General features: G+C 39.2%; 1 protein-coding gene across 1 annotated transcript in view; it reads left to right on the top strand.

The window, feature by feature from the left end:
• zgc:153184 (uncharacterized protein LOC751652 homolog) overlaps positions 1-20,649 on the top strand; it is a 40,989-nt gene extending 20,340 nt beyond the window's left edge. Inside the window, exons 2-6 of the mRNA XM_020937668.2 lie at positions 10,948-11,034; positions 13,261-13,332; positions 13,472-13,540; positions 15,760-15,972; positions 18,164-20,649. Coding sequence (XP_020793327.2) covers positions 10,948-11,034; positions 13,261-13,332; positions 13,472-13,540; positions 15,760-15,972; positions 18,164-18,628 — 906 coding nt within the window. The 3' untranslated portion in view covers positions 18,629-20,649. The remainder of the gene's footprint in view (positions 1-10,947; positions 11,035-13,260; positions 13,333-13,471; positions 13,541-15,759; positions 15,973-18,163) is intronic.
• Positions 20,650-23,651: the final 3,002 nt, after the last annotated feature.

The following is a 23,651-nucleotide window of genomic DNA, read 5'->3' as shown; positions in this document are numbered from 1 at the left end:
GGGCAGCAGGCTAAGTAGGGACTCCCAGACTTCCTCCAGCTCCTCCGCTGGGACTCCAAGGCATTCCCAGGCCAGCTGACAGACGTCCCTCCAGTGTGTCCTGGGTCTTCCCCGGGGCCTCCTCCCATTGAGACATGCCTGGAACTCCTCCTGAGGGAGGCACCCAGGAGCCATCCGGAACAGATGCCCGAGCCACCTCTCAAAGTGGAGGAGCAGCAGCTTTACTCTGAGCTCCTCCCGTGTGACTGAGCTCTTCACCCTATCTCTAAGGGAGTGCTCAGCCACCCTGTGGAGGAAACTCATTTCGGCCGCTTGTATCCGCAATCTTGTCCTTTTAGTCATTATCCAGAGCTCATGACTATAAGTGAGGGGAGGAATGTAGAGTGAGTGGTAACCCGAGAGCTTTACCTTTCGGCCCAGCTCCCTCTTAACCACAACAGTCTGATAAAACTATTATTATTAAATTATTAAAGGTGAAACTTTTCTGGTGGAGGGTCCGTCACCTGCTTGTCTCAATGGAGATGTTATTGCTTTGCCTGGAATGTTCCATGGTATGACATTAAACACGTCTACCGTAGCATTTATTCATTATGGGTGTTTCTATGTATCTTTAATTCTCTCCTCAGATCTGACCTGTAATGCAGCCTGTAGTTGTATGTTTTGAGGTAGATTGGTTTAATCTCCACTGTGGAACATTCTAGACAAAGCAATAACATCTGAATGAAGACAAACAGGTGACTGACCCTCCAATAATAATTTAATAATAATAGTTTTTTTTAAAAGATATATTATAAAAGCATCTCTTGGGGTCAAAACAAGACTGCTGTGTGTGAACCATGAAGTAATGCTGGTGCGCTGTTAGATTGCTAGTTGTTTATCGTGACAGCAAAACTCTACTTTGGGCTCTTTTGTTTTTGAAAATTAAATTAGTAAAAACTAGTTTAGACACAGGGAGAACATACAACTACACACAGAAAGGCATGACACGTTTTATCTCGCATGTTCCTCTCTGTTTTGTTTTTCAGTTTTTGTGGCCATCATAAAAAAATAACTCCTCAAAATCTCAGCCATTGGGTCCATAAGCCAGATGCCCTAACTGTGCTTTTTTCTGAGTTTTCAGGGTCTTAAAACTAGTTTATTTCAGTTTGCAGTGGTCCAAGAATTCCTCACTTAACGTATGCATTCCAAGTATCCTAATTATTCACAGGAGTGAGCTTGTGACTTACTCTCAGAGACCAGTGCGGAGTTTTGCCATGATTATCAGACAATAAAATGAGTTATAATTCAAAATGCAGACAGTACAACGTGCAACAGACATATACTGACCTCAGGAAATACTCGGGGCAAGACAGATTTAGCTGAAATATATGTGGAAAAACAGGTACAGGGCCTTTAATTCCTTACTTGTTGATCATAGGTGATAATGTTTTTCCTCTGACTTCTAAGCGTAGTATTTATTTCCAGCTTTGTATCCTCCATGCTCTGATTAGACTGAAGGGCATGGCATTTGCTCAGCCTGACCGATATGCTGGTTGGTATCATGTGCTTGTTCCCCTGTGGAAATAGGAATCACAGGGACTCACAATAGCAGCTTTGTGAGCCAGTGTCTCTCCACTCTCTCTATCGCGCTTTCCTCTCCTGGTCGTACAGTTAAAGTCTCCATCACTGACTGGAAATGAAGCTGTACTCAGGATTAACCTCTGCTTATCCAAACACTACGGCAACTGACTGTGAGGTGGAGCTCTGTTTGGAGGGTCTGCTGCCGTCTGCTTGTCTGCATGGGGTGGTTGTTGCTTGGCCTTGAATGTTACACAGTAGGGCATTTTCAAGGAGTTAAGCAGGTGGCGACACCAGGCCAAGTGACAGGTTGGATCTGTGGGAAGGAGAGCCCACTTGCACTAAAAATGTATGTTTTAAATCCATTTTTAAGTAGGCCTATAGAAAACTAGTCTGATGTATCAGCCGGTTTCACTTCATGGAAACCGTCTGACCTCGCAGCATTAGGATTCATTCGCTCGATGATAGGTGGGTAATTTTTTTATTTAACCAATCGCTGACATATGTAATGCGCCAAATCCCGTAGAAAGAAGAGCAATAATGTCTTTCCCCTTGATAAAATTCACCAAACTTTCTCTTTGTTTCGGCTTTAAATCCTCGATCGCAGAAATTGTTGCCAACACAGAATGCAGGGCTTCGTCTACATCCATCTCGATCGCTTTGTTCACTGTTGTGCTGCACCACAAAACGGGACCCTGTCATGGCTTCACAGCTCTTCGCTCATTGGCCGGTGTGTGGTCTAGAACTTCTGGGGTTATTGCAAACCATCTAGTGTATTCTGATTCCTGACCTAGTCGCTGGAGAGAAATGAAGTTGAGCGGAGGCACTAGGTGGCACCAGCCTGGCTGATAGAAAACACCTAAAATAAAAAATAATAAAATAGATTCAGGATAGTTTTAGTGTAAAGCCCAACTGAAAAATGAGTAAATGAGAAACAGATTTAAGAGCCATTAAACACCGTCCCGAAGCTTTACTCCACCTGTAAGCAAAATCTGAAAAATCAGGGTGTGGGACGGGCTTTGGAGCAATGATTGACAACCGACTGACAGCCACAACAATCCAGCACAGCGTAGACCAGTGCACTCTGGACTTTGAAACAGAGCGGATATTTGTGCTTGGATTTCCCTTTTCTCCACGGTGGGACATCGCAGTGATCGGCGGTGTCAGGTAGGGGCGGAGCTGAGAGAGGCTTCTCACGTCCTGCCCGTAGATGCCAGTAGCTGTGATTGTCACGTAATAATCTACATCTGACTCACTGGGGGCCGTTAGTCCAACCCAGAAATTCAAACGTACTGGCCGTATTTGATTCTAAATGGCCATTACAGAAACGGCTTTTGACCCAAAAGTCAGATTTTTCAAAATATGCAGACCCATTGACACAGCTAATTAGTAGACAAGGGTGATTTTGGTGTTTAATGGCCCTTTAAAGAGAGGAAGATGAGCGTTTAGTGGGTCTGGCAAAGTTCAGGTCAGGTGCTCATCCGGATCAGAGTGGAAAAACTTCACTCACAAACATTAAAAAGAAGAAATCCGAGGCACGACTGCATTAGAAGCCCTTAAGTAATGTCTCGTTTTATATATTAAAGGACTTTTAATGCAGTCGGAGTGCCTTGGATTTCTTCTTTTTAATGTTAGTAAATACGAAAGTTCAATGTTACGACACTTAGCATGCCTTCTCCTTTCTTTTAACCAATTATAACCCAGACTGTCTGCTGCTCTATGAACTGCACAAATTAGCCACTGTTCCAACTTTAAATTCTCTTGGATTTTAGCTCACTTACTTTGGGGCCTCCTGTATGTTATTTCTGCTAATCCTTCAAAATTGCAAGACAGACTTCTCCAAATTGCTAATTATAGTTGAAAACAGTTTCCAGGGAAGTCTTAAAATTCCATAAATGGCTTGTTCCGATTCGTCTTAACCCTCTCCAGATTTAAAAACATGACACTCACATGCACTGGAGTCTTTCTTATGTGCTTCCTCATTTTGAACATGCTCCTTTGGCGTGGACTTCAGATGTGGTCCAGATCCTACCAGGGGACTCTTCTCCGGGTTTTTCCCAGGCCTATAGCCCCACAAATAGTTCTGTCCGCCCCATTCTCCAAGTTTCCCACTCCTCGGAGCACAGCTGAATTAACAGTACTGAGAAGAAGTGGAGAATTCTGATAACTTAATTTGAATATCCCCAATTGTATAGTTTATAAATTATACATGTTCTGGACAAATTCAAATAGCTGTCCGTTTTGTGCAGGCATGGAGAGTATTGTGCATGGGCAGAACATTTGCATTAAGACTATTTTAAATTCAGAATGGATTTCTCTTTCTTTTATCTGACAGATACGAGAAAATGAGCTGGTGAGATTATAGAAAATCTGAAATGACTTTTGCTAAACCTGACTTTTTAGAATATATGCTTTAAGTGGTAATATGCTGTCTGAATATTATTTTTTAACAATGGTGACCAACTTAAAGGTGAATTGTGTAACTTTTCTGGTGGAGGGTTCATCACTTTTGCCTGGAATGTTCCACAGTATGACATTAAACAGCTCTGCCTTACATTTATTCAATTACAGGTGATTTTAAAGCTCAAAAATACCTAAGAAAAAAGGCATTCTGACTGTGAGTAGGGTCGCCTCTTCACAGATCTACCAGTAACTTGGTCTGGTTTGGTCTCCACGACGATAGAAAGGTTTAATACCACCATAGTGTGAAACATTCCAGACAAAGCAGTAACATTTTCATGGAGAAAGGCGTTTGACGGACCCTCAACCAGAAAAATTACACTATGCAGCTTTAAAATATCACTATGGAACATTTTCTAATGGAATGTCTGCCACCTGTTTGTGTGAGGCAATAAATACACATCTAAACTGACAAAATCCAAGATATGTGTTGAAGCCATACTGGGGAACATTCCAGGCAAAGCAATAAGATATGTTATTAGATTCTTTTTTCAGACCAAGAGTTTGTTTTCATACCTGACTGTTTCGACTGCTCCCTGCAAAGATGCACAGTGTAACTTTACTGGTGAAGTGCCTGCCACATGCTTGTCTTGTTTTTTAATTTTAAATACACTGAGAACACCTTTTTATTTGCAATGACGACTTGGCTGAGGTGAGCAACAGAAAACAAACGTCTTATTGCTTTATAGTTCAATGAGGTTCATTTGGTCTTCCAGTGATTTGTGTTATTAGGTTATTTTTTCAGACCAAGAGTTTGTTTTCATCCCTGACTGTTTCGACTGCTCACTTCCTCAGAGTGGTCACGTGATGTTGCTGTGACGTGTCCGGTCAGATGATTTAAAAAGGTTTTGGTGCTGTCTTCCTACTGGTGGGGGCAGGACGACAGCACCATCTGCAGTCCGACTTCTTCAGGACAGTATCCCAAGTGTGTGAGAGTAAAAAAGCCCCCTTGTCCTGGTTTATCGTCCTGTGGACACGTTTCTGTATTTTGATTGCCTCTTTAATTCAGCAACGGTGTTTGTTTTCCTCTGTCCCAATGATGTTTCCTCCATCTCGGTCCATAGCCATTGAGTCCAAATATGAAAACAAACTCTTGGTCTGAAAAAAGATCTAATAACACAAATTATCGGAAAACCAAATGAACCCCATTGGACTTTAAAGCAATAAGATGTTTGTTTTCTGTTTTTCGCTTTGGCCAAGTCATCATTGCAAATAAAAAGGTGTTCTCAATTGACTTAAAATTAAAAAACAAAAAAATCCATGGAGACAAACATGTGGCAGGCACTTCACCAATAAGTTTACAAAGTGCATCTTTAAACCAGCAGAGGTAGCAGCACTTAGTGTGTTGGGAGCTCTTTGTTTCTGGGATAAATTCCCTCGGTGAGGCTAGTTTTGCGGACAGTCCATTTAGCACTTGATGGATTGGAACCAGACATTTTTTCTTAAAGGCTTTCTTAAAGGAAGTAGTTCATTTTAAACAGATTGCAGTGGTTCAAAGTCATCCCTCACTTACCTTATGCACTTAGACCATCCTAATTAGACAAGAGCAAACAGCAACTAGTATTCCAAATGTGCACTTCCTGATTATCGGACACTAAAACGCTTTATAATTAGATGCAGACAGCGCACAGTGGACTTATTTTGACCTCAAGAGCTGTCAAGAGCTTATCCAATATATCTGTACAAAGGCACGTTTTACCCGTAATAAATCAGGTACAGGCCCTTTAAAGTAATATGGGCCCTTTAAGATTCATATTAGCACGTGCATTAACATACCAAGCATTTACAAACGCATACATTCATTCACCACATGGTCCGAAATTTGTGAAACAAAGTGGCCTAAAGAATGCACACTTAGTTGTCCAGTGTGTACGTACATTCCCCCCGCACTCTAAAAATACCACACATTCTCACAATAGCAACTCTCCAGTCGCGTCTTAAACTCCCAAAATGTTGTGACTATAGACCCAGCCCTGTAGGAAGTTTCAAAAGGACAGGAAAGAGTTAAACAATAAAATCTTACAAAATCACCGCTGCATGGGGCGGGCTGGCGGTGCCTTAAGTTGGACAAGAGCATGGAGGATTGTAATAAGTTTGGGTGGAGATGCTGAAGTCATGCTAAGATCTAACAGGGATTATTGGAGCATCTGTGAAACATAAAGCAACGTTGTTGTCATGTGTTTAAGAGTTAAGGGTTTAGAGAGGGAACTGAGAGCACACGCCCAGGAAATGTAGCAACAGCAACAAGAACATGGGCTCAGAGGTTCCATCAGTGCAACATGGAAGTGCAACAAGAGCTGGAATCAATATAACAACATAATGAGAAGTAAATATTTGAACAGAAGGAAATTGTGTTTTAACTCAGCTGTTAAGCAGCTTTTGTTGTGAGCAAGAGTCTAGAATAGGTCTGTGAGATTAATCGTGATCAAATCGAGAACGCAATCTGAATGGACACAATTACTGCAATTTAGATAGAAGTACCATAATTTCCTTCACAAAAAACTAAATATCCTGTCTTATTCTTCATAAACATCCTGTAGTTTAGCTCTGTACAAACATGTTCTGAAATGAGATTTGTATTGAAGTTTAAAATCTGAATTTTGAACTAAATTCTTTTAAGCATACATCACAATTGTTATAATTAAATTGCAATGCCAGATTGAGATCTGTATCACTCTGAATTGAGTTCTACACATTATCCATCTGGAGCGGCTCTCACTGAAAATGTTTCGAAAAAGGAGAGACTTGCAGCAGAATGGCTTGAGCAAACGAAACCCGAAGTGCCCTCCCACCAGTTTCTTTTAAGCCAATCACGGCAAACCTGTCAAAATGATGTATGCAACTTGCGGCAGGTAAAACCAAAACAAGTGTCATGCTCGAGTGGGAAGATGTCCATAAACAAATGTAGCTGTTTTTGCAACACAAATTTGTGCATTAAGGGCAGTTTGTATGCACAATCACCATCCTCCGGCGCTGCCATGTTTGTTTTGCTCAGTCTATGGTGTAGGCCTGGCACTCAAGGTTGTCCTCATGTTGCCTGAAACGCCTCCCCCTGTTGAAGAAGCTTTATGATTGGGCCGACCTATGCTTGGGTCAAATGTAAACTGTATAGCAGGTGCACCTCAAGATGGATTCTCATGCATTTGTGAACTTGTTGCAGTTAGATGTTCTTCCCTGACCGTTCAGCTCTTGTCTAGAATTTGACATTGTTGGTGTCATATTTTGTTTGTTTTTTATAAAAGTATGCTGTCTACCTTGGCATAGATGTTTTAGGCAGTATTGTATCCAACCAGGTTTGACTTATAACACTGATTAGTGCTTTTTTGATTCATTAATTATCTTAAATTTAAATGGCAAGTTGCATCTGGTTTTAAGTTATGAGTTCTGTGGTATATAAGCTTGAATCCAGAAAGTTGAGTTTTACTGAAGTGAAAATAGTATGTTACACCTGTCTGATGCATGTTAAATGTTCACTGTGCAGACTTTTATGCCCTTGTCTATATGGAGAAGTTACTGAGTTGCCAGCTTCGCATTAACTTTCAATTCAGTTTTACTTTGTATTGCTCAAAAATACCTTGGAAAAATGTGCATTCTTACTTTGAGTGGACTCACCTTTTCGCAGATGTGACTTGTAGTAACTTGGCCTGGTGGCGTCACCTGCTGGTCTCCATGGACACAGATATCTTTAATGTGATAGTGTGGAACATTACAAGTAAAGTAATAGTAATAACATCACTGTACTCAAAGTTAATATAATATAATATATATATAATATAGATGCAGCTTTTATACCCTTAATGATTATTGGTATTTTATTTATGGTTACTGAATTTCCAAAAATAGATAATAATTTTAATAATATTTCCAATAAAATCAAAACTAACTATACTTTATGCTTGTAGTATTGTCTTAAACATATAGAAGTAACAATATTTATTTGTATTGAGTCTGTTTTTTTATCAGCAGAGCCAAAAAGTCAGATTTATTCTCATGTATTGTCCATATATTGTTTTAAGGCCTATAAAATGATTCAAATATGGATTGTTGTGCCACTATAATCTCAGTATAAACTTGTGGGAAACGCTCCTGTATCAGTTTGTAACCTTATGTAATGGTTGAAATTTGGCGCCAGTTTTGTGAAATGACGCAATGAGACTCTCTGAAACTCTGCATGTGCTGGCAGTAGTGTCTATGCCGCGTGAAAACCTAGAAAGAAAAGAGACTGTCAATAAGACGAAGAAATCACTGCGCAGGAAATCAGTGCTTGACCGCCCTCCTCTTCTGCCACAACCTCGTAAACAAATGTTGCAACTCCACTGACCGACTCTTTTGGTTTAACTCTTCGCCTCGCATGCACATTCCACTTCCTAACGCAATCAGGCCGGACACAATTTCAGATATGTGCGCTGAGCTAATGCTGTTCAAAGGCTCCCACCACAGCCAGAGAAAACGAGGAGGAGGAGGAGGAGACACTGATAACAGGGCTGCAAGGATGCCTCAGTCGGGGTGAGGGGCAGCAGCTGTGCGGAGGGGACTACCGGAGCAGAGGCAGTTATCCGAGGAGAGTAGACTGTGGCGGTCGTGGTTAAATACGCAACGGCTTTGTCAGCTCATCTGCTGTCTGTCTCCATCTGCTCTTGTTTAACCGCAGTGAATACAGAAGTGTGGGAAAGTGCTGCTTTTGTTATTAAAAAAAAAAATGCTTATTTTGTTGTGAAGAATACAAATTTTGTACCACAAGAACAAATTGCAAGTTTGTTCTAGTTCAGGGAAGCACATTTTAATCGTAAAAGCAACTATTTGTGATTGTTTTTAAATGACTTGAACAGTACTCATTTTCTTTTCCATATAGTTGAGTTTTTCTTTCTTTGATTTACTTTTTGTATGCTTTAAGTGCTTATACACTGTTTAAACACTATTTTTTAACCATCTTATAGTAGCACTATGTAACATTTTCTGCCGGAAGGTCTGCCACCTGCTTGTGTTCTGTTTGTATGATGACGGTCTGAATAGAAGATGCAAAAATGGCATCGCGTCTTCTAACTTTTTATTCCGTGTTTAGACGAGCATTTTTGGGAGGAAATCTGCGTGCATACGGTGATGCAAAAGTGTGTGGAATTCGATTGGGTATGAATGCCAGGTGGGTCGGTGGTGACGCTAGGTGGTGAAGTATGTGACATTAACACGTATGCGACGTGAGCAGATCTGACCAGAGTTTTGCGTCTTGGGCAGTGTAGACGGAAACACTACGGCGGAGTGTATTCAACTTTTCCACTGTTGAGGGTGGTTTCAGATTTTTGTGTTTTTAAGCCCCCAAACGCCGTCACCGTCTAAACGAAAGGCACTTCTAATACAATATTTTGTCATTTTTACCTGCAAGCGTTCTCGTGTAAACAGGCCCTAAAACCTCAAGAACAAATTGCAAGTTCTTCTACCTATTTTCCCATTTTCTTTCGCGTATAGTTGAGGTTTGTTTTTTCTTTGCTCTAGCACAGATAATATTGTAAAAGCAGTTTTTGAGATCAATATGAGACTGGCCTTTGCTGCCTGCATCTAATGGAATTCCACTATTAGCATCTATTTGTTGTTGTTGTTGGTTTAGTTTTTTTTTGCTTTACCGTGACTGACCTGAAATTTGTGAAAATCTTTTTTAAACTCACTCAAAATGATAATGTAATCCTCTGCAGCTCAGTGAGTGAATTCTAAAGATTCTGAGCTTTCACACGAGGCAGGGCCTGTCCAGAGACTATCTGCAGGTCAAAGGGCCTAAGATTTGGATCTTTCTTTCAGCTCTGGAGTTGCCCATCTCTTCTGAACTAAAGGCAAAAGGTCGCTGTTAACTTAAAAAGTACCACTACATGATATTTGTACAGTGTGTGGAACAGAGCATTTTGAGTTTTGGAGCTGTAGACAGATAGGCAGGCTGGCGCCACCTAGTGCCTCTGTTCAATTTAATTTCTCTCCAGCGACTAGGTCAGTAATCAGAATACACTAGACGGTTCCTAAAACCGCCAGAAGTGCAAGTTTGAGCACCAGCCAAACAGCGAAGAGTCATACATTCTGTGTTGTCAATGATTCCCGAGATCAAGGATTTAAAGCCGGAAGAAAGAGAATGTTTGTTGAATTTTATCAAGGGGAAAGACATCACTGCTCTTCTTCCTACGGGATTTTGAAAACACTTAATATACCAGTTAGCCCTGTTACCGGCACATTACATACGTCACAACCAAATAGCAGCGATTGGTTAAATGAAAAAAAGTACCCGCCTACCATCGAGCGAACGAAATCTAACACTGCGAGGTCAGACGGTTTCTACGAAGTGAAACCGGCTGATGAATCAGGTTAGTAGACAGACTAATAATTACTCAAACATGTGTGAATGAAACAAAATACAATGCTGGGTATGTTTTTGAGGAGGTAAAAATACTCGAATAGCTCTCACAAGAGTCATTTTTGTGTCATATGGGATGTTTAAGGCACTGGCTAAGTTTCGGTATGACTGTAGTTCTTCTTTTTAAACCTATGTATTGCACACATGTTGTATCTGTAAGAGCTCAAAAGTACAAATTCCACATCTATTTTACATCTACTACAAAAACACGTGGACTAAAATTAATTGGCAGCGTTTGTGGAGGGCCTAGCGTTCTGTTTCTGTTTTCAAAATCATAAACGAACACAGCGAGGAGGTTTTCATCTGGGAAGTGAAATGAAGAGGGTCATGTCAGGAATCCGTCTACATTCCAGCTTTTATTTGACATACATAATTCAGCAGGAAAGACCTACCCTGTACCAACACGAGTCCACAGAGGAGGAACAGTGTCTGGAGCCGCACTGGCCAGCGGAACAGGAGGCTAAATGTTATGTCAGCAGATCATGGTTAGAGCCTACATACATTTCTCATATGTTTTTTTTTATCTGTTTCCTCTGCAGAAAGAATCTCCATCCAAACCATCTGTGGCTGAACTGGCTGGGAGATTCAAAGGACATATTCTACCCATGCCCACTTCAAATGACGAGGTATGAGGTTCAAATATGCACTTTTCAGTCTATATATTGTTTAATTATAGTTTTATTTTTGCTCCAACCTGCTGAATATGTTTCTATGTTTGTGAGTTTTCTGTTTTGTCCCTGCTAGTATTGAAAATCAGATACTGGGGACGATCCAATCCAGCTTTTTCAGTTCTGATACTGTAGCTTTAAGTATCTGCCGATTCCTGATATAAACCAATACCAGGGCAGAGACTGAAAACAGCATTTATTTCCTTTAAACTAAATTAAAATAAGACAAAACTGATCCAAATGTAGCTGTTACTTATCTCAAGTAACCAGTAACAGCTCTATAAACAAAAGTTCAAATATTAAGAAACTTTCTGGCCAACTATGACCAGTAAATACATTACATGAAAATATAAGTCCTACCAGGATATCGAAACTTTTTTTTTTTTAATTCAGAATCTCTTCCTGACCAGGGGTGGGCAAACTACGGCCCGTGGGCCATATGCGGCCCTTTAATTTTTTTAAATCCGGCCCGTCAAACATGAATAATAATAATAATTTTCAGTGTTTTAAAAGTAATTTCAGTAAATAGTAAATACCATGGGACTTGAAAGACAGATATTTTGTTCTAATGCTTCGTAATGATTTTTTATGATGGGATATTTTCAATAACATGAGATAGTTCTACATATTTCTACATATTCCATTTCTACATATCCCGTTATTTTTTTCTCTTATGAGGTGGATTACCAAAAAACTCCGTCCATCTGCTTTTGTGGCCCACGAGTCAAAAAGTTTGCCCACTCCTGGCCAAGGTTGCACAATCACAATCAATACAAAAATCACAAAGTATTATAAAACTTGAACTTATCAAGTGACACCATAGGTTCCAATTTAAGATCTTTCTGTAAATGATTCCAAGATCATGATGCCGATATTCGATTCAGCAAATTTTTCAGTAGCAGTCATGATACTCAATACTAGTATCAGATTGACGCATCCAAATCAGATGCTAATAAATGCTAAACTAGTATCAAAACTAGATGCTCTTTTGAACAAGTATCGATACTAAAAAAGTCGCAGTAACCAGGCAGAAATGAACCTTTTCAGAATAGCTGTAGAACAGGGGTTTCCAAAGTGTAGCTCTGGAGCTACCGCCAAGTAGCCCGCCAAAGGATTTCTGAATTCTATGTATTGTCGATAATAACTAAAATTTAATTAATTACGATTGCAATTGATGCCTGATTTGGTGCACCGGTAAATGGATAATGGTTTATGTTTTATAAGCATCTAATTGTTCCCCATCTAAGACTTGCTGTGGCTCTTATATGTACTCAGTTTCTTTGTGACTGCTGAAAATAGTAGCATTTTTGTTTTGTAAATGTAGCTCTCTGGAGAAATAAGGTTTGAGACCCCTGCTTTAGAATGATCTTGAGCTGTGTCATAAGACCTCATGTATATGTCCATGGATAACTATGGAACCTACCTGGACCACTGAGGGATTACACACATATAAGACCACATAGGAATATTAAAGAAAGCACTATTATTTAATGCTGAAATTCACATTCTCTTCTCTAAATAGTGTTTTTTTTTTTTATTATTATGATTGTAGAAGATCAATATTGAGTATAGAGTCTATTCCTTAGTATTGGAATCAAGTTTGAAAATATTTTATCGTGACAACACTAGTCCCTACTCTTTCAGTCAAAGTTTTATAAATGAGACCTCTGACCTGTACATAGGCCTGGTAGCACTAACATCTCCATGGAAACAAGCAGAAGACAAGCGTGCCATCAGAAAAGTTACATACTGCACCTTTAATAATGATAGTCTTACGTAGCCATTTTCCTGACACTCAAAATAGATTCACACTTTCATTTATTGCATTTAACTTCCCTCTTTCGGTAACTTATTTTAATAGTCACAGCTGCCCTGGGGTAGACTGATATGAGGTCTGGGAACCAAAGCAACCGTCTCCGATACTGTGTGGAGGCTAAAAAAATGTGAATATGCTACTTTTTCCTCTTAAAAAGCCTTGACCCAAAGAAGTAAGATTTAAAAGTGCTTAGAACTGTTATTTCTTCATGTAATCTGCATTGAAACGGTACAAAGGATCATGGTCTATGTAGTCCCCTCTGTTTTTTTTAGCTATTGCTGCACCATAACTTTTAATTTAAGCAAAGAGACTTGTAACTGAGTGTTCTAAATTATATAAAATGTGCATGTGCGTCTTCTTTTTTGTAGCCACCAAGAAGAAGACGACCTCCCTGCTCTCTGAAGCTACAAAACCAAAAAGACAATAATGAAGATTCTCCAGTAAGTCCCTTGCTTCTTGAAAGTCCTGTGTCATGCTCTATTGTTATCATCTTCTTGAATCATAAGACTTGAACTTGACTCATTATAAACAAACGTATGTATTTAAATCATTTTCTGACTTGTTTTTTTTTTTTTGCAGAAGCCCATCTCCCCTTCCAACCCTGTGAAAGTTAGAACACGGAACTCTGCACTTATTGAGAAATTACAGGTATGTCCATTCTGTGAGTTAAAGTACCTATGACAGGTTTTGATGTTTGTTTAATTTCGACTTAATTTGGTAGAATAATATCTTTTGTAAAGTCAGAGTTTTAAACCAATCAAGAAGCAGTTTGTGAAGAAAAGTTGAAAAAATTCCTGAAAATTTGACTAAGTAGAGAGTTTTTTTTTACATTATTATTAATACTTCAGAACCCCAGATGTAAGCAAACAGGCACCACACAAGATCACCACCATTTACCAAATGCACAGAAAAAAAACCCCCAAAAACAAACGTGTGAATAAAAACGCCTTCATGTCCAAAGGGGCAAAGGAAGTTAAGAAGTTTAGAGATTATTTCTGTATTGATCACATCAGATTAAGGAGAATTCTATCCAAAAGTTAGGCACAATTTACAATTTTTTTCTGATACTTTAAGCATAATTTCAACAAAATACAGGTGTTTTACTTAGAGTTTTATATGTTAAATAATAATAATTTCTGTGTACATTAGAGGAAGTATCACCATAAACCTAAAAAATGCCCAGACTCGGATTGAAATAATAAAAGTTTTAGTAGAATCTTAAATTTAAAGATCTTAACTGTGTTTTGGTTAAATTAGTAGTCTAAACTGTCAAAGGCACATTGTTTCTCAAACTGTGGTACCACTTTTTGAGCTCCCTCTGGTGGTATTTGGACAGCGTGTGACAGAGTCTGGAGTTGTCTAATTTAGAGTTAATTTTATCCACTTTTTTGTCCTTTTTTGCATTGTATATTTCATGATGTAGTCCACTTTTAGACCTGGTTTAGCCCTGGAATAGTCCCGTTATGTACTTGATTTAGATCTGGAGGTACTTGCAAAGCCAAATCTGTACTTTGCTGGTTCTTGGTGTGAAATTGAGAGCCACTGATTTAAGGAAAAACTCCAGAACCCCCATTAAAATTTAGAACAGGCTGTTGAACACAAGGGTAGATCTGTGACACTACACTGCCCCCTTGTGTTGAGTCAGCACCAATGCGTGTACCGTTGGCATGTCGAGGATAGAGCAGATAGAGAGAGCAGGGCCTGTTGCTATGGCTCACATGGGCTCAGATTAACGAGCTAATGGGATGAGGAGCGAGGAGTGAGCATGAGGCAGGACAATGTTCTGTGTGACCAGGCACAAAGGAGGCAGCCATGGGTCAGAATGGCTGCCGATTCTCCCTCTTCCTCTTCACACCAGTGCAGGTAGGTCTCTCAGGGCTACTCATGCTTTATTTTGATACTTAGAGGGTTAAGGAGGGTTTAAATATTTACAAATCAAAGTCACGTGTGGGATTAATAACTTATTTTGAACAATCGATTTAAATGTACTGCATTTTAAACTCTAAAGTCTCTTTACTACTTGACCCAAGGGGTCTTAAAAAGGTCTTAAATTTCATGTTCCTAAATTAAGGCCTTAAAAAGTCTTAAATTATGTTGTCCAAGTCTTATTTTTTCTCATAGGTCTTACATTTCATTAGCCTAACCACAGTGGCTCTTAGATTCTAGATATAGTACCGTAGTTGGTCATCATTATTGGATTTGGATCTAATGTGTGCGATGTTGGTCTTAATTTTCATTTAAGGGGTCTTAAAAAGGTCTTTTAAAAGTCTTAAATTTGGGGTACTCAAACCTGGGGATACCCTGTTGATGATACTTGAGGGCCCACTGCAATTCTTGTATATGCTGAGACAAATACATTTACTTTTCTGTATTCCTTTGTGTCCAATTTAGAACTTTTGGCAACATTAATAATATTTTAGACTCCAGTTTAGATCTGGAATGTTTTGTTGTAGTTTAGATCAGGAGGTTTATAGTTGGACAACTATATAATGTCTGTAAAAACTTTGAGGTGGGTTGAGAATTACTCCTTTAAATTAATCAGGCATTCTACTTGTGTTAAGATACTTCCATGGGTTTCAGATTGATGAAAAATTTGCACCATTGCTATAAAAATTTACAATACAAAACAAAATATTATATCCATGAATAGCCATAGCTTCCCTGGGTCAAACTTAGGGCCTACAGTGGTCTAAATCGCAGTCCTGATGTCATGGTTCACTCTGTAAATGGGTTACCAGGGCAGCTCACATTAACTTCTGAGCCACTGCCGTCCACGCCTTAACAATAGCCGCTAAAAAAACAAATTGGTGAACTGTTTTGAATGTTAGAAGTTAGAAAAAGGCCTGAAAATATCCCTCTCCCTGTAGGCCAACTTAGCTCTGTCACCCACTGCTCTGCTGCCTTCACCCAAGAGTCCAGACGTGAAGCTGCAGCCGCCGCCCCTGTCCCCGCCCACCTCGCACAGCCCGCCGACCCCCCTCAGCCCCGGCCTGAGACCCCCACAGCCGCCCGGAGAGGAGGAGGAGCCCGTGTGCTTCGAGACGCCAGCAGAGGGGAACACTCTGCCCAGCTTCAACAAGGTACTGCACTCAACATACAGCTATACAGGCATTTACAAGAGGTAGACTATCCTATTTATATTAACGTGTGTGCAAATGTGAAAATGAGAGACAATTTTTTATTACTTTTAATGACTCTTCTACTAACAAAATATTATATCTTTTATATAGTGGATAGTGCTCAACATGGTGCCCATAAACAGGAAGATAAAAACCATGAAAAGATCCAGATTGATCAGCAATTTCATTAAATGTACTGTCCGCTTTAGTTCAGTTGTTTATGTTACTGCAACACCCAAGGATAAAAGGGACTAAAATAAGATTAAAATAATAGAAAATTAATATATACATGTTAATACTTTTTTCAGTTTTGCTTTTACTTTATTTAAAATATGCAAAAAAAATGTATTTGATCTTGTTTGATTGAGTTTTTGCCCTAAGTAAGAAATGCTGTGATTAGCAGAAAGAATGTGTGGTTTTGGTCACATTGCGACCCCCGCACTGCTGCGCTCCCATTGGCTGGTTGAGAGATGATATCATAGCTGGACACATGTTGTGTCCTGCTGACGTGTAGCTCAAAAGGATCTCATCCACTCCTCTGTTTAAGCGGACCTGGATCATGGCACTGGAGCACCTGATAATCCCTTTAGCCTAGTTTAAGTCCCTGAGCACCTTCCTGACCAAATCACTCACGCCATCAGCTCTGGCAACGAACTTCTTCAGAAATATCACTAAGGAAGCAAGTCATGTCCAGTCACAGTTAAAAGAGCTCATAAAGGCTCTTGCACACACACAGGGTCACAGGTGAGTGAGTGTAAAAGGCCACAGTGCTGTGAGGGCATTGTTTGTTGAGGGAGTGTCTCCCTCTGTAATCCCTGTCGTTTACTGATCATTGTCCAGGGCACGTTTGCCCCGCCTCAGCCTCCTGTAGCTGGGATAAGCGTGAGTACCTCATGACCTCGAGCTGGAACACGAGATGGAATTAAACTGAAAAAATACAGGTTTAACCACTAAAAATAATTTTAATAGGAATAATCTGATCTTCATTTGTCTCTCAATAGTTTTTAATTTAGACAACACATTTGAGCCACTGAAACTAATCACAGCTTAGACGTATTATCTGCTGCATAAGGGTGAGTTGTTGTACAGTTGTAGGGAGTATTATCTGTTACTTAAAGGTGAGTTGTTGTACAGTTGTAGGGAGTATTATCTGTTACATAAGGGTGAGTTGTTATACAGTTGTAGGGAGTATTATTCATTACTTAAAGGTGAGTTGTTGTACAGTTGTAGGGAGTATTATCTGTTACATAAGGATCAATTGTTGTACAGCTGTAGGGAGTATTATCTGTTACTTAAAGGTGAGTTGTTGTACAGTTGTAGGGAGTATTATCTGTTACATTAGGGTGAGTTGTTGTACAGTTGTAGGGAGTATTATAGTATGACTGTAGTCCTGTATCTCTCACTGTTTGAGTGGTGCTGTAGGAGCCTGTTGGAGAGTGAGCTGGTGCAGTGGGTGAGCAGGAGTGGACTTTTACATTATTATTAAGAGATTTTTTTTATAATTTTATACTGTGTGCTTGCTTCTGTGCCCAAAAATGTATTGTTGCTGCTGACTTCAGTATAAAGCAGAACTAAAAACTTACTTAGGGATGAAGCACTTTACAGTTACATTACTGAGGATTTGAATATGTATTATAATAATGCTTTGGATTGCTATAGCGCCTTTCAAAACACCCGAAGTGCTTTTACAGTGCATTATTCATTAACTCCACACTCGGTGATGGTTAGCCACTCACACACACACACACACACACACACACACGCACACACACTCACACACTAGACAAGGTGACTGAAGTGTCTTGCCTGACTTCAGTCTTTGGGTTGAGGGACCACTGCTTTAACCACTCAGCCACTATTGACCCTGTTATGAGATAAATTAGAGAATGTAAAATGTTTAAAGAAACTTGCTATGATCTTGTACGCAAGACAGGACAGTAACAACAACACTAGATAAGTAAATTCACCTAATAAGTGATTTTTATTTGTTATCAATGCAAATAATAAATCACCAATCTCTTGAAAAAGCTACCAAAGTGCAGTAATGAAATCTCTCCTAATCCAGAATCACCACTAGGAGGGAGATACAGACTAGTTAATATATAAAAACACTGTCTAACCCCATTTATCTTTTTGTCATTCCCTCTCCCAGTCCCGTCCACGCCTGTCATTCAAACGCCGCCCTCCCACCCGGCAGCACCGCAGATCAACCGGAGAAGAGCCCACGTCCCCCGGGAGCTCCACGTCCCCGTGTGAACAGTCCCAACCCAACGAGAATGGCCTGGGCGAGCAGGTTCCCCACAGCCCCGCAGAGGAGGCCGCCGGCGGGTCGGGCGAGAAGGAGGAGGAGGTGGTGGAGGAGAAGCACGAGGGAGATGGAGACAGAGACTGCAGCACGATAGCCGAGGAGGAGGGGAAAAGGGATCGTCCAGAAGAGAAAGCAGAGTCGGAGGAGAAGACAGGAGAGGAGGAGAGAGGAGAGGAGGAGTGCAAAATGGCAGAGGGACAGGAAGAGGAACAGCAGAAGCCCCCCTCGGAGCCCTGTGATGATAAGACCGAGGGGAGCGAGGAGAAGATGGAGGAGGAAGCGGAAAAGGACGCAAATGAAGGAATGTGAACTGTGAAAATGCTTTGTTTTTCAATGCTTTTATTGACTCACAGCACACCATATCAGCTGCGTACATTTCGTCAAGTCAGATAAGCAGGTAGTCATAGGTTTCAGTGGTCAGATCACAATTTGAACGGACGCAATCGACAAATCGCAACGGCTGCAATTTTTTAAGTACTACAAATATTCAGCCAGTTACAGTACAACAACCAGTATTTTTGTTCTGGAGAAACATCTTACCTGTCTTATCACCTGTTTCTCTCATTGGAGATGTTGCCTGGAATGTTACACTGTGTGGCATTACGCTTATTTATCTCTACGGAGACAGCAGGAGATTCCATAGGGCCAAGTTACTGTATGTGTCAGATCTGTGGAGAGGCGAGCCCACTCACAGTAAGAATGTTTTTAGGTCAATGAAAACCCATGTTGCTGAGTAAATGCAAGATGGATGCATACATTTAATGCCACAACGGGACATTCCAGAGCAAGCAACAGTATCTCCATGGAGACAAGCACATGGTGAACCCTCCACTAGAAAAGTTACACAATGCACCTTTAAGTTAGAGATGCACAGAACCAGATATTTAATAACAATATTGATTAGAGAAGGTCCGAGTTGTGTGGGTTTTTTTTGAGCTGATATCTGATATTTATAGCTGATTTTTCATAGCAAAGCCCAGAGTACAGTAAAGTTCACAAGTTAACTTTTCACTTTTGTAAAAATAATAAAAGCGCGTTGGAGGAGAGGAAGCAGCCCAAGAACTTAGAGAAAGATCCCGCACACCGTCTTACTTGTAAATTGTGTGATTTATTAGGACAAACCGTGCAACGTTTCGGCACTAGGGCTTCATCAGGTAAAAATAATAACAAAATGTATTTATGTGGGATCAAAAATACATATTTAGTGAAATGAAGCTCACCGAGGCTGCAGTTTCAGAGCGAATTTAGACCCAAGTTCCATATTAGAACTGATAGAATTGATTTACAGACAAAACAGTAAAATAAAAACACCATGATCATGTAAAGCGGGTTAATATAAACATTTTAAGACCAAAATGAAGAGCCTGACAGCAGCAGTTAGAAAGAGAGGGGAGATGATTTTTCAATACATAGCGAAATGAAACCAGAGTCAATGGAGCCAGAAGCGTGCCCATGCTCACTTCCTCTATGATACAGCCAGATTTTTTGCCTAATTGTTCCTCTGTTTCAATTTGTACACATTAGTCTGTTCAAAAAGTCAAATCCGTCACATAAGAACAAATACCAGTGCCAAAAATCTGCAAAAATTTCAATATCGGATTAATATCGATTACCACAATTACTGTTATAAAAGCCTAAACATCTCTCATCCCTAATTAATAATGCGGATATTCTGCATTTCTGTCAGTACCACGTGCCAGGATGGACTTTTTCCACATCCTACCAAATATGCTTTATCTATGACAATAATCTGATTTATTTTGAACTTGGTGCAAGAATTTTTTTAAGCATTTTTCAGATTTTTTAAGTAGGCAAGGCAAGGCAAGGCAAGGCAAGGCAAGTATCAGTATATTTTATCAGTGCATCTCTACTTTTATCCAAACAAACCATCGGCTCAGAATGTTGCTATGTACACAGCCAAATGTAACTTCAAATGTTTTTAAGACAGCTTTTTATTGATGCAGTTTTGGTTTTCTGTATATCTATGTACTTCTCTATGTCTCCCTTTTAAGAACAGGTCAAAAACACTGGCAGTTTCCAACCTCACTGCTGCTCCTTCCGTATCAGTCTACATCGTACGTTTCTTTATATGAACAAATTATTTTATACTCATTGTCAAGAGTACATGTCCTTCACTAGTTCATATTAGCAGCTATTTATTTTTGGTTGTATTTCTGTTGCTCTAGGCCATGTGAACCTTGCATTCCTAGCTTACTGGAGATTTGCTTTTACTGTATTTTGTGTACTCAAAAAGTATCTATACCTCTGCACTGTGGAGCGGCTCAGGTCCTCGAAATTATGCAAATGATTAAAGTTGTAAATAAGACAAATGTGTGTAGAGTCAAATATTTATGTGTTTTTTGTGTGTGTCTGTTATTGGGAGAGAAATTGAGTTAGTTGATCAAGTTTAAACGTCCTATATGAGCTTTAAACATTTAGCTCCTCGGAGTTTCGTTTCATTCACACGTTTGAGTAATCTTTTATTATTAGTCTGTCTACATTTCCAAAGCCCAAAATGCTCTGTTCCACCTTGTGAGGTCACAAAGCAATAGTTTGAAGTTGACAGCTTCTTTTAGCTTTTGTTCAGTTGTGATTGGAAATTCCTGGGTTGAAATTATCTAAATGATTCTAGTGAAGGTGTATGGAATTTGAAAACACAGTGGAGCGCTTCCTGTATTACCACATGACATCACAAAATGGAACAGAGTACTTTTTGTCTGAGAGAAGAACTATTTATAACACTGATTAGTAAGGGTGTAACGATATCAAAGTCTCACAATACGATATTGTCATGGTACGAACCTCATAGAACGATATTTTTTGCGATATCGTAGGAAAGCTCACGATATTATGATATTATACATAATAACAAGACTGACATTATAAAAATGCTTTAACCAGTCATTTCATACATTTATTGTCATATTTTAGGGATGTAATGATATCCAAATCTCTTGGTACGATATTATCACGATAATATAATTGTAGATGGGACACATTTTTGCTTTTACAATACCTTGACAAGATTTTGGTGTGAATTATTTCCAGCATAATCCCAAGAATTCAAGTAAAAAACATATTTCTTCATGTTGTCTGCACTGAAATGAATCATGGGATATGTAGTTTCTGATGTTTATAAGCTGTCGCTACTATAAAACCATGCATTTAAGCAAAGAAATTTGTAATTCGATATATTGTGACAGCCCATGATATTATTGTGAGACTTCTGACGATACGATATCACGATATTTTAGTTATTGTTACATCCCTACTGATTAGAGAATAGCATAATACTGGCCCTTAAACGTGAACTATTAGTGTAAAAACATGGAGCTTTGTCGACCTCTGCTGGTGATTTCAAGCATGACAACTTTACATCATAAAGTTGCGTCACCTGTTACCAGTGGTGGATGAAGTACTCTATTCTGTTACTTAAGTAAAAAAAAAAAAAAAAAAACTAAAGTAAAAGTATCACATTAAAAAGTAAGTATTTTGCAGAGATTTTTAGAACAATTAAAGCATTAAATGTAGTGATTTTGATAAAGAATTTAGCTGATTTTGATCTGTGATTCAAATGATTCAAATGATTTGTAAATTTTTCAAGCTGTTTTTGTTTATTTGGTTTGCTCAAATTACATTTACTAAAAATAAGTTACAGCCATTTCAGCAGGTCTCAAACCATAAAGAAAAGTACTTCTTACTTTTACAGTTCATTTTTAAAATGTAGTGGTGTAGAAATGTCCAGTTAAAGGTGCACTATGTAACTTTGAAATGGTTGTCTCCATGAAGATGTTATCGATTTTCATAGGTTTAATGCCATACTGTGGAACATTCTGTCCATCTATCTCAATGAAGACCAATGGAGGTGTTTCAGGTCAGATCTAGAGAGAGTTGACCCCTTCCACACACATTCACTATCAGAATGCACATTTTTATGACTTTTTGTTTGTTTTTTTAGTAAGAAAACACATGTAAGTGAATAAATGCAAGCCAGATGAGTCTCTATGTTTGTGGAACATTACAGGTAAAGTAATAACATCCCCCAAAAAACAAGCAAGTAGTGGACCCCTCCCTCCTAAAAAATAGTGTAGTGTGAACAGTTTATCTCTAGTCATTGTGGCTCTGCGTGTGGTCACTTATGCAAAGAACAGTGCACTTAGCTGTAAGTGGACTATGTAAATGTAAATTAGTTGCTTTGTTGTGTACAGGACACCACATATAATTTGTTTGGAGTTTGCATAGTGAAGGGCTAAAGTAAAGCATGGTGACACTATATTTAAGTACAGTTTTTAGGTATCTATCCTTCTCGGCTATTGATACTTTTCAGGTGATGTTATCCACATTCCCTGGAGGTGTGATGCAAACTGAAAGTCAGAGGTGGCGCTACCACTAGGGCCCCGAACCTGGAGGGGCTCCCATCCAATTGAACTCAGTGTCACTAATGGCCAAGGCCTCAGAGCAATTTGATTTTCTCTCAATATGACTTTAAATGAGAGTGGTTTACTTTAAAACAAGAAAACACCACCGAAATAGTATCTGATTGTCAAATTTATTTTAATTGTCAAAGTATCCCCCCTTTCACGTTAGAATGGACTTGTCAGCTTGACCCTGATTTGAACATAATCATAATCATATGTTATGGATGTAAACAAAAATGTAATTGTACTAGCAAAAAATAAAACTACTTTCAGCTCTGGTTATTTAGTTGCGACCAAACTAATAAGACAAGTTTCCAATCTATCCTAATTCAAATAAAGATGTGTGCGTCTCATGAACAATGGGAAAAAAACAGACAATAAATATAAAAAAATACAAATACAACAAAACTGTGCATTATAGTGAGGGCCCCAAACTGAAGTTCGCCTAGGACCCCCAAATTGCCAACTCTACCACCGCTGAAGAGACGACTCATTCTGAAGTCCTGTTAATTAAATTAGACTTTAATCTGAGCACAGTCTCACACATAAAATTACAATCACAAACTGGCCAGCATTACTCAACAACAGTTTCTAAATTAGTCACTCCATTCCTGTTGAAAATTAAACACCTTAAGAGGAGTGTGAACTATTTTCTATTGGTCAAAAGCTCCAGAAAATGTGTTTAAATCCATTTTGTTTTTTTTTATTTCTTGAGTTTCAGACTATCTTAAAACTTTTTGCTTGTGTTTGCTCATGTGTGAATTGTGTCACCATGGTAACTACTGAATATTTCGTCGTAGAAATAGATGTAGAACAGCTCCACAGCACAGTATGAGTTCTCGGTGTGTCATTTGGACTAAAGATTGCCATATAGATAATGTCTGTGCGTAAAGTTGGCCTCATACTCTGTTATT

The sequence above is a fragment of the Boleophthalmus pectinirostris genome, unplaced genomic scaffold, assembly GCF_026225935.1.
Source record: "Boleophthalmus pectinirostris isolate CB_2022bp ecotype Guang Dong unplaced genomic scaffold, ASM2622593v1 HiC_scaffold_9, whole genome shotgun sequence".
Taxonomy (NCBI): Eukaryota; Metazoa; Chordata; class Actinopteri; order Gobiiformes; family Gobiidae; genus Boleophthalmus; species Boleophthalmus pectinirostris.
Note: the sequence above shows the minus strand (reverse complement) of the source record. Positions and strands in the feature narration are given on the sequence as shown.